Below are 11606 nucleotides of genomic sequence, written 5' to 3'. Positions count from 1 at the left end.
TGTCCGTATCCGCTAAACCACATCGATGTTGGCGAAGAAGGTCACGAACCTTTGAAAAGACAGATCCACGCCTCAAGGCTCGGAAAGCATAAGTTTGGCTGCAGTATGATGCGGCATAAGATTCCATCTTACGTTTCATTAATTCGATTTTCGCATCAACGAAAAGTTGATGATCCAATCGTCCAAAAAATGTAATTCGATTAGGAAAAAGTGTTAGTAAGAATTTTTGGAAACCAGAGCGAACTCACACTACCATACTTTTTAACTACAAATTTTAAAAGTATTCTGGTGCCAAATGAATTTGCTTCGAATGATTCCTAGAGTATGTAGCTTTTTGCCAATAATAATCTTGACACGATTATCTATTCAGCGATGTGCATTCGGCACCAAAAAAAAAACCCAAACACGCATATGCAAGATTCCGAGTAGTTGGTGGTATCAACAAATCTATCCCCCAAAGAAAATGTAGATTATTGTTTTAATCATCTAACATATTTTATTGAATTAGTTTCATTGTTCCGCACAATTCACCGAAGAAGAGTTGAGCAAATACAAAAATAACTTCAAACACTTCATTGCCAAAGGAATCACCTGCCAAGTGTATGGTGCACTATTGGATAACTACACTGTCAAGAAGTACAAGAGTGCAAGTGAACAAAGAATATAGACAACATTTCACATTGCATCCAAAAATTAAATACTAAAACAACATTTCACCTTGCTTACATTGCATTTATTTTCTAAACTGAAATCTTGACGGCAAAGAATTTATTTCGACCATTTGGCAAAAAATATCATCAACAATTTTGACTTCACCAACTCGTCGAGCAATAGAGATATCGTGTTAGAGTATATGCCCAAAGTACTTTCAAATTAACTTAAAGGTAACCCTCGATACAATTACAATTACATAGATGGTAGCTTTTTTAGGGTAAAAATCAGATATTAGTTTTTCTACAAGGCGAATCAAATGCACCACAGACACCAAGCCTACAGCCATATGAATAACCAAACAGTAAGCCTAAAGATCCGAAATATGACCATATTCGAGCTTATACTATGCCGAAATGTTGAAAAAGCGAACTTGATTTGGAGATTTTGAGAAGAAGTTATTTGTCCATAGCTGCTAAACCACATCAATGTTGGCAAAGAAGGTCGTGAAGCTTTGAAAAGGTAGATCCATGTCTTGTGGTCCGGGAAAGCATAAGTTTGGCCGAAGTATGATCCCGCATAAGATACCATCTTACGCTGCATTAATTCGATTTTCGCATCAACAAAACATTCCCAGCCCAATTATCCAAAAATTATAGTTCGATTAATAAAAAGTGTTAGAAAGAGTTTGCAAACCAGACCGAACTTACACTACCAAATTTCCTAAGTACAAATTTTAAATAGTGTTCTAGTGCCAAACGAATTTACTTCGAATGGTTTATGGAGTACGTAGCTTTTGCGAATAATCATCTTAACACGATTATATATTCAGCGATATGGATTCGGCACCAAAAAGAAAAAGTGAAACATGCATTTGCAAGGTTGCAAGTAGTTGGTGGTGTCAACAAATCCCTCCCCAAAGAAAAAGGAGATCACTATTTTAATCATCTAACTTGTCCTATTGATTTAGTTTGATTGTTTAGTGGGAAAAAAAATTAGTTTGATTGTTCCGCATCAATTCACACATATGAGAATTATATAGGAACAAGAATAATCTTGGATTACCTTTTCAAAAAATGGTAATATTTTTCTTTGGAGGAATAAGACTATTCCAATACTCGTGGAGAAAGAAAGTAATAAACGCAAAGAAGAGGCATCTCTCACCCAATAGCGAAGGATTTGAACCAAGATTTCTAGATGGATATGATAGGGCATTAGGACATTCAACACATAATCTGAATGTCAAAATTTGTCCTATGAAAAAGGAAATATGGAACGAAAGCGAGTTGAGCAAACACAAAAATAACTTCAAACACTTCATTGCTGAAGGAAGCACCCGCGAAGTGTATCGTGGACTATTGGATAACTACAGTGTTCTTGCAATCAAGAAATACAAAAATGCAAGTGACCAAAGAATATACTGGCAGGTGAACAAGCAGTAGCATCCAAACATTAAATACTAAGATAGCATTTCACAGTACATGTTGTTATTCTCATAATCACCAAAGATTGTTATAGTAGTAAAGTTCATTTTCTAAATAGAAATCTTGCAAGCAAAGAATTACTATCGACTGTTCGGCACAAACATCGTCAACAATTTTGGCTTCACCGACTCGTCGAGCAATAGAGTCATCGTGCTAGAGTATATACCCAGAGTGTTTTCAAATGAACTGAAAGGTGACCCTCGATACGGCTACAATTATATAGATGGTAGTTTTTTTCCCCCTCTTGTAAAGTGGGAATCTGTTATTAGTTTCTCTACAAGGCGAATCAAATGCACCACGGACACCACTTATGCCTAAAAGTCTAAACTTTGACCAGATTCGAGCTTATACTGTGCCAAAAATGTTAATAAAGTGAGCTTGATTTGGAGATTAGGACAAGAAGTTAATTGTCCATACCCGCTAAACCACGTCGATGTTGGCAAAGAAGGTCACGAAGCTTTGAAAAGCCATATCCACGACTGATGGTCCGGCAAAGCATAAGTTTGGCCGAAGTATCATCAGTATAAGATTCTCTATTATGTTCTATTAATTCGATTTTCGCATCAACTGTCCAAAATGTATAGTCGATTAAAAAATGTAATAGGGAGAATTTCTGGCAATTGGACCGAACTCACACTACTGTACTTTCTAATTACACTACCATACTTTCAAATTTAAAGAGTGTTCTGGTGCCAAATGAATTCACTTGGAATGATTCATGCAGTATGTGGCTTTTGCCAATAATTATTTTAACACAATTATCTATTTAGCGATGACCATTTGGCGCCATAAGAAAAAAAATGAAACATGCATTTGCATGATCGCAAGTAGTTGGTCGTGTCAACAAACCTCTCCCCCAAAGAAAATATAGATCAGTGTTTTAATCATTTGACGTGTCCTATTGAATTAGTTTGATTGTTCCGCATCAATTCAGACAAGTTGAACAAATACAAAAATAATGTCATACATTTCATTGCCGAGGGAAGCAACCGCGAAGAGTAACTTGGACTACCGGAGGTGATCAAGAAATCTGATCGAGTATCTTGCTAGCCAAGGCTCGAGCGATCCATCATTACACTTCAAGAGTCGAACCGACGACACCCGAGTAACTCATATACATAGTTTCAAATTAATACTTTGACCATTAAGCCAGTTGACATGAATTTTTATAGCTATATATTCATTTGGAAATAGAATACTTTATGATGGCTTGATCGATTGAACTTGGGAAAAAACCAAAAATATGTCATATGTTCTTTTGCAAATAGAAAGATGATTCGTTTTCTTTTTATTAGAAAACTACAGAAAACAAATTAAGAAATTGGCTTAAAATCGAGATAGAATAACGAATTGCAACTTCAAGATAGAATCCAAAAAATTTCATTTTCAAAACCGATACAATCTTTCGCATCGAATTCTTTTCCGGTTTTTTCTATATAAGGGGGTGAAAATTGTGAAATGATAGTATTGTATTTGAGAAAATTTTTTTAATGGTTCCCTTCATCTTAATTGTTGCTTTTCACCTAATCTAAACATGAGCTTATATAGGCTTAGACCACCCTTTTGCTATTCTAAGTAAGAAACAAAATGCATATACCTTTTCAAACTAAGGTGACTTGATAACTATAGCATACAATTTCTTTGTCAATCTTGCCATAAAACTCAACTAAGCTTCCACCGATTCTCATAAGCTCCTGCTGATTCATCGCCCCGCCCTGAACGGGCTTCCAATCTGAGACCTCGGTAGTCTCTGCATCAACCAATGAACAAAATCGCTGAATTACACAGACGCACGGACGCGGAACAACTAACAATACGCCTGTAATGACACCACAGAGATCAACAATGAAACCTTGGACCTATCAACAGCTTTCAAAATTCCCCTGTTCAGACACAAATGAAGTAACAGATCAGGTTATGGAATTCGTTACTTATCTATAATAAAAAGCATGCGAGCATCCAGAAAGGATGATATGCGTTCAGAATTCACAAGAAGGGATCTCAGACATCCAAGGAAGGATTGAAGCAGCACTAGCTCTCGAGCCCGGCGAAGGCGAAAGCTCTTAGGCGGCCACTGCGAATGTTCTTTGAGAAACAAGCCTTCAAATTGTCATCATCGATATTAATCGTTACCAAAAAGAGTCACTCTTAACAATGTAACATTGTACGCACATCACATGACTGACCAAAATCCTAATCCAAAGCAATCGAAATCAAGGTCACCATAGCAAGTACAAGATGACAAGGCCTCAGACATCCAAGGAAGGATCATAGCAGCATTAGCTCTCAAGCCCGGCATAGGCGAAAGCTCTTAGGCGGCCACTGCGAATGTTTTCTGAGAAACAAGCCTTCAAATTGTCATCATCAGCGAACATTATAACCAAAACAATCACTCTTTAGAACAAATTTTCCGCAGAAGAAAAACTCCATACAGTTGCCATAGAAATCATGACCACGCATCAGCAACAAACGTAAAAATTGTATGCAAATCACAAAACTGCGCAAATCCTAATCCAATGCAACCCAAATCGAGGTCACCATAGCAAGTACAAGGTAACAAGGTCTCAGACATCCAAGGAAGGATTATAGCAGCATTAGCTCTCAAGCCCGGCGAAGGCGAAAGCTCTCAGGCGGCCACTGCGAATGTTTTCCGAGAAACAAGCCTTCAAATTGTCATCATCGGCGAACATTATTACCAAAATAATCAGTCTTCACAACAAATTTTCCACAGAACAAAAATTCCATAATGACTTGTCAACAGCCAATGTAACATCGCATGCGCATCACAAGACTGACCAAATCCTAATCCAAAGCTATTGAAATCGAGGTCAACATAGCAAGTACAAGATAGTAAAAGTCTCAGACATCCAAGGAAGGATTATAGCAGCATCAGCTCTCAAGCCCGGCGAAGGCGAAAGCTCTTAGGCGGCCACTGCGAATGTTTTCCGAGAAACAAGCCTTCGGATGTATCATCATCGACATGAAAAAAACCCACATCTCATTCCAATCATCACGCGAATGAAACCCTAACCCTCAAATCAATCCCGCACGCCCACATAACTTCATATACACCAAAAACCAATGTGAAGGACACGCTCATCCCTAAAAACAATCAAGATCGACGCTTGAGGGACAGACGTGCAGTCCAAAAATTATCAAGAACTCCCTCGATTGAAACCACATCAGACATGCCCAAAAGCCCTAATTCCCCTCGAAACAAGTGCCGAAAGCACGGCATTCCACAAGCAAGCAAGCACAACGAAGATCGAGCCATCAAGAACCGACACAACCCAGCAGAAGAAAACAACGGCCGCGTTCTGGAATTGCAGATTCAAAAGAGAGAGAGAGAGAGAGAATGAAGAGGAAAACAGAGGAAGCTTGGTTAATTGCTGAATGAGCCGGCGGAGCAGAGAATGGATGGGCTATAAATAAAGTAAGAAGAGCTTCGCTAGGGTTTATCTTTCCTTTCTTGAAGGGGGTTTATGCTCTGAAATTACAGGAGTGTCTAGGGTTTTTTGTTTTCTTGGGCTGGTTTCGCGTTGTTGCGGGGCCCAAAAGTATGGGCCCAATAGCCTTCATGGTCCAGCCGCGAGGCCAATCCAATCGACCCGAATCGAACTTACCAGGCCTAACCGTAAACACCGCAAACTTGAAATGCACCGGCTAGGGTGTGATCGATTTCCGATCCAATCTTACCCTAAAATCAGACTAGAAGACTGGTCCAGTCCGATTCTCAGGTGGTCCAATTATTAGATCGTTTGTATTTTTTTTTTTTTTTGTGATTTGTTGTCAAATTTTTCTCGTTAATGACATGTCCACCGGACCACTTCTCGTTAATTGCATCGTGTTGTCGCTAAACCTAGAAGGCATACTAAGTATCTTAAAAGTCGTATGTTTAGCTTTAAGTTTACATTTGTGAAATTTTTGTTAAAAGATTTTATTCGGTCTGTCCAGTTCCCTCGGTTTCACCTTTATGGAATCGGAAATTGGACTGAAGCCTCCTAAAATCGGACCAAATCAATCGATCCAAGCGATTCTCGATTCGGTAAATCTATTATGCTTAGCGCTACCACCGACGTACGCAGGGACACAAGACGGGTTTGAGAAAACTGGCGTTGTCTCAAGCCCATCCCATTAACCTTTTTCGATTACTCCCCAGACCTGTCCCAACACGTAGCCGGGTTCCTATCCGGGTACTCGCATCCGTTATAGTATTGTAAACAATAATTCTATGTTAAATATACAGATATGAAACCTCAAATTTACAAACAAAAATCTTCTCTAAAAAATTTATGCATTGTAAATCCCCAATTGAAGACCTACCAAAGTCCTAGAAAATAAGATTGAAAAAAAATATATATAATGGTCATTGGAAGCTAGGTATGAAATTGCGATCATCCATGAAATTGTACCCAGCCTTGACCCGATTACTTAGGCATACCAGGGTCAGATATGAGTCGGGCCGAGTTATGCTGAGTTTGTTTCTTTAAAATGACATTATTTCTCTTTTTTGTTCTTTGGAACAAAAGAGCATATATTTTTATTTTTTTTTTTCTTATTCAAATCTATCCTCTGGCCATGGATCTATTTCGAGGAATAGAAAAATTAACTAGCATACGCAAATAGATTCATGTTCTTTTTCTATTTCGAGAATAACACAATAGAAAAATAGAAATGTTACCAAACCCACCAAATGGGATTTCTCATATTAGAAAAAAAAAAAGCCAAAAATAAAAAATAAGGGTAAAAAAGAAATTTCACTTTAAGTGCAAAAAAAACACAGATTTAAAATTATTTATTTCAAGAGAAAATAAATGCAAAATTACTATTAGCAACAGCATTGGTGCAATTTTCACTTGTTTTTTTTTTTTTTAATGTTCAATCAAGAACTTGTACGTTCCAACGAGGAAATAGAAATAGAAAAGAAATTGGCAGGCCCAAATCGAAAGAGCCTGCGTTAGTGAACCGGCTTCGAGCGAATTCACCGGTTTGTAGGGATGGAAAACTTAACGCTGGGTTACACTTGAGACAAAATTATCCTCAGTTTTCAAATGATCCAAAAAAAATTATCCCTCAATTTTGTCTCAAATGTAATCCATGAATTTCTATTTTCGGGAATCGATCGCGACTATTATAAGAAAAAAAAACATTTTTAATGCCGATAAAAAGAGCTATAAAAAAAGGAAAAATTCTAAATAAGAGCATGAAATGCTCTAGTATTCTCAAATAAAGGCATGAAATGGACATTGTTTCAAATAAAGGACTAAAGTGCCCTCCTTTTTTTCAAATAATAGCCAAAAATGGACATCGTTTCAATTAAGGATACGAAGCGGCAATATTAGTCTCAAATAAGAGCTTTACCTAAAGGGCATGTTCATTTTTTACTTTTTTTTTTATATTTTTCCTTTTCTCTTTCTTTTTCACCGATGGCAAGCCTCTCTAGAAGGCCGCCACCAGCAACCCTCGCCCTGAGTGAGGCCCCCTCGAAGTAATTGGCGAGGGTTGCCGAGCCCTCGTTGGCCCTTGTCAACAGCCGTCTTCAAAGGAAAAAAAAGGAAATGAGAAAAAAGGTAAAGATTAAAAAAAATTAAAAAACAAGAGGCAGGCGTTTATTTGAAAGGGTCTTAGTAACTTCATACCCTTAGTTTAGATTATATGATCACTTCAAACTCTTATTTAAAATACGGTTCAGTTCGAACCCTTATTTGAGGAAATAATGACATGATAGGCCTTTATTTGAATTTTTTTTTTTCAAGTTTTGTCATTCCAAATCGAATTATAATGCCCCATGAATTTATTTTTGGATGTTTATGGAGTTGTGGTCTTCGAAATATCTCTTCCTTTCCCAAGCTCCTGTTGCCAAATCCTCACAAATGAAAATGTCTCCGCTGCCATCATTCTTTTCAATTTTTGTCAACATGTCTGAGCTAATCAAAATTTAAAATAGCCACATACAACTGCAAATGAAAAAAAAAAACAGAAAGAAAAAGGAAAAGAAAAATCCTATCCAGAACCAGAAGAACTGCAATGGCTAGAACCTGTCCATGGAGGCGGAGAAAACTCAGCTGCTCCACCACTTATCTGACCCTCTCGTGACCTCACAATCTAGATCCGCCGTGAAGGCATGACAAGAGAAGAGCTTGGAGCTTGTGCAAGCCCTGAACTCGATGATGATGGTGGAGGAGAAGAGGAGGAGGGCGAGAAAGATGACTGAAGCTGCGTCCCCAACAACGAGCCGGACCACGCCATCTGCTCATACAGACTCGAGGCTCGTCTCTGCCCTCGTTCTTGAAGAAGAAGAAGATCGCTGTGGTATTCACTGAAATTCTCTTGAAGAACCCGCTGCACAGGAGTCTGCCCGTCGCAGTTAGCGGCGTTGGAATTGCCAGAAGCGGGCAACTCGTCAGGAACGGCGAGGCAGGTCGGTGCAGGATCAGCCGCAGAGGCTGTGGGAGGCGGTTGTGGCGGGAGCCGGACGTTCTCGGGGAAGTTGAGCTTAGCCTTGTTGCGTTTGATCCGTAGGGCAGCCTGGTCATAAGCCCGAGCCGCCGCCTCGGCCGTGTCGAACGTGCCAAGCCACACCCTCGAGGCCTTCAGCGGGTCTCTTATCTCGGCCGCCCATTTCCCCCACGGCCTCTGCCTCACTCCTCTGTATTTTCTTCTTGGAGTTGGGTCCATTGTCAATGCCTTTTGCTGTCTGAACAGTTGTTGAGGCTGCATGACCTTCTTTTAACCGGAAGAAGAAGAAGATGAAGAGCGGATGTGCTGCTTCGCAAGTCTCCAGAAAATAGTCAGAATGGTTGGCTGAGTCATGATTGGTGGGCTGAAGATGGAAGGGACTGTCCAGAATGGCTGCTGCAGAAAAGGAGGAATTCCACTATAAATAGAGCTAGGACTGATCGTGGAGAAGCAGAACTTAAAAAGCCCATGTCTCTTGAAGTGCACGTCCACATTGTCCCCTTGTGCTCATCTTCTTGATTGTTATGACGTTAATAAAACTCATTTGTTTACCTGAGACCACTCCAGCTATGCTTTTGGAATGAAAGCTAAGAACAGTTCTTCACTAATTTCTTAGCATAGAAGCTAGTGAAGTTGAGAGATTATGTTCTAATCTAGAAATCATAGGGGAGCTAACTTGTGATTCTATTTACCTATGGCACCATAAAAAAGTTGGAAGTATGTGAGGTATTGTTATAGACTCATTTATGATGATAGTGAGAAAGTTGATGAGATGTTTGATAAGGTGAAGTTTGCCCCAGAACGTTCCTTTAAATTTTATGAGAAATCTTCTCTTGGTTCTTGTGACAAAAATTCGGGTGGTGAACTTGTGAGTGTACTAGTAACGTTAGTAGTTCTGATCTTGATTTCAATTAGGGAAACCAAGGGAAAGAATTCGATTTGGATTTCTATGTGCAAGAGCGATATGATGCCTTTGGTGACGAGGAGAAAAAAACAATTATGATGACAACTTATTTGAGCTTGATCAATATCTTAAAGCCGAACGTGAGGATACTCGTGAGCTCGACATTTTGATGTGGTGGAACACTGTTGGCCAAAAATTTAAAATCCTATCTTTAATGTCTTGGTATATTTTGTCTATTCTTGTAACTACCTTTGCTTTATACTCAAGTCGTATGCTTGATGGCTTTCGAAGTTCTTTGACTCTTAAGAGTCATGGAAGCTTTGATTTACACAAAATTGGTTGAGAGCGGTTCTTGAGCCCATTAATGTTGAAGAGTGCAACAAGAATGCAGAAAAGTTTGAGTTAGGTAAGTCCATATATTTTCGTCTTGTAATTCTTTCCTATGTCTAATGAGTGAATGAATGTTCCATTTAATATCTTCTTTTTGTTAGATATGGAGGATGTTAATGTGGAGATTAACAATGCATGCAATTGACAAGTTGAAGTGATGGGAATACGTGTGGTGAGATTTTTCATTAATTATTTGTGTTTAATTCTAGTAATTATGATTTAAAACTAATGTTGAGTAGTCATACTTATTGTGGTCTTTTAGGGGGTTAGAACTTGAAGTCTTGGAGCCATCTTTTCTTTTATAGCTAAAAATCTTCAATAATGAGAAAATGATTTCTCTTTTTGAGAAAAGAAAAACATTTTCCCTCATCTTTCCTTCCTTCAATCTTTCACATTTCTTTTCCTTTTAATTATTGATTATTTTATTTTTATTTAAAAAATTAGGAAATTTTTTATGTTTTCTCTTTTCTTCTTTCTTTTTTTGAATAAAAATAAAATTTTCTTGTCTTTTTCCTTCTTCTTACGCCGATCTCTGACCACGGCTTGCGACTAGCCGAAGAAGAGGGGAAAAATGAAAAAATAAAGATAAAAAATTCCAATTTTTGTAAAATAAACAATAAAAATAAAATAAGAAATGCTTAAAAAGAAAAGAAATGTGAAAGAGTGGAGGAAGGAAAGATGAGGAAAAATGTTTTTCTTTTCTCAAAAAGAAAAAATCTTTTTCTCATTATTGATTTTTTCTTTTCTTTTTCCTTCTTCTTAGGCCGGTCTCTGGCCAAGGCCATGACCGGCAACAGGCCAAAGAAGAGAGGAAAAATTAAAAAAAAAAAGAGAAAAAAGGAATTAGGAAAAAATTTAAAAGAAAAGAGAAAAAGCAAAAAAATATAGAATAGTTTAAAAAAAGAAAAATGAAAAAGATAATAAACAAATAAAAACAAAAATCAAATTTATTAAAAGGAGTGTATGGAGAAAAATCAAATATGATTTTTCGTACCGAGCGGCGGAAAATATTTTCCAAGCTATTTTCGGGTTTCAATCGAACACCGAAAAATATTGTCATTTTCCCGAAAAAGACTTTCTAGATTCAGAAATACCTATTTTCTGCGAAATGAACGAGCCCTATGATTTTGTTCTTGACTCACCCTTGTAGGTTCTTTTCTTTTGACGCGTGAAGATCTTTAAAAGGTGCCCTCTTCCTGTTTTAAAATAAAGACATATTGTTCAAAGAATACGTGCAAAGTGCCAAATTCCCCCATCCGAAACCTTCAGTGGTACCCCGGAATTTTTCATGGATTTTTGGCCATTCCAAGGTTAATGGGCTGCTGACTGCTCGACCAAAATAGAAAAGGATAATGGGCTTGGCAACTCTTCACCGCCGCGGGATTAATTCCATCAAATTTGCTATGCAATAATTGTCTAAATGAATTGGTCAAAATTTAGATGTCAATAGTGGCTTGAAAGATTGCATACAATGCTTTTCGATCCTTCTTTTAGGACTTCACCAACGAATCTTTCCCATTCTTTTTCAAAGCATTGAGTGCTTCAGCATCGGCCACTTTGGTATAACCAGTCTCCATCAAGTTCCACAAATCTTAGCGATTCGGAAAGAATTTTTCATCCGGACGGACCGGTTATTGAAATTTCTTCCGTTCAACTTTGGAAGTTGTCGTTGAATGGAATTGATGGATACCATTGCTAGCTTTAATACCAATTATTGG

General features: G+C 38.0%; 1 protein-coding gene and 4 non-coding genes across 5 annotated transcripts; all 5 read right to left on the bottom strand.

Moving 5' to 3' along the window:
• Nucleotides 1-4132: 4132 nt before the first annotated feature.
• LOC115744144 lies at nucleotides 4133-4257 on the bottom strand. Its single transcript, XR_004015789.1, has one exon. It is a non-coding gene; the product is annotated as a small nucleolar RNA SNORD14 (small nucleolar RNA).
• Nucleotides 4258-4380: 123 nt separating this feature from the next.
• LOC115744146 lies at nucleotides 4381-4505 on the bottom strand. The gene has a single exon (XR_004015791.2). It is a non-coding gene; the product is annotated as a small nucleolar RNA SNORD14 (small nucleolar RNA).
• A 190-nt stretch (nucleotides 4506-4695) lies between these two features.
• Nucleotides 4696-4820, bottom strand: LOC115744147. Its single transcript, XR_004015792.2, has one exon. It is a non-coding gene; the product is annotated as a small nucleolar RNA SNORD14 (small nucleolar RNA).
• A 170-nt stretch (nucleotides 4821-4990) lies between these two features.
• On the bottom strand, nucleotides 4991-5116 carry LOC115744145. The gene has a single exon (XR_004015790.2). It is a non-coding gene; the product is annotated as a small nucleolar RNA SNORD14 (small nucleolar RNA).
• A 3272-nt stretch (nucleotides 5117-8388) lies between these two features.
• Nucleotides 8389-8855, bottom strand: LOC115744106 (ethylene-responsive transcription factor ERF110-like). The gene is made up of 2 exons (XM_048272444.1): nucleotides 8484-8855; nucleotides 8389-8442 (listed from the first exon to the last, which is right to left on the bottom strand). The coding sequence occupies exons 1-2, from the start codon at nucleotides 8853-8855 to the stop codon at nucleotides 8389-8391; spliced, it is 426 nt and encodes a 141-aa protein (XP_048128401.1).
• Nucleotides 8856-11606: the final 2751 nt, after the last annotated feature.

This window comes from Rhodamnia argentea, chromosome 11 (assembly GCF_020921035.1).
Source record: "Rhodamnia argentea isolate NSW1041297 chromosome 11, ASM2092103v1, whole genome shotgun sequence".
In the NCBI taxonomy this organism is placed as follows: Eukaryota; Viridiplantae; Streptophyta; class Magnoliopsida; order Myrtales; family Myrtaceae; genus Rhodamnia; species Rhodamnia argentea.
Note: the sequence above shows the minus strand (reverse complement) of the source record. Positions and strands in the feature narration are given on the sequence as shown.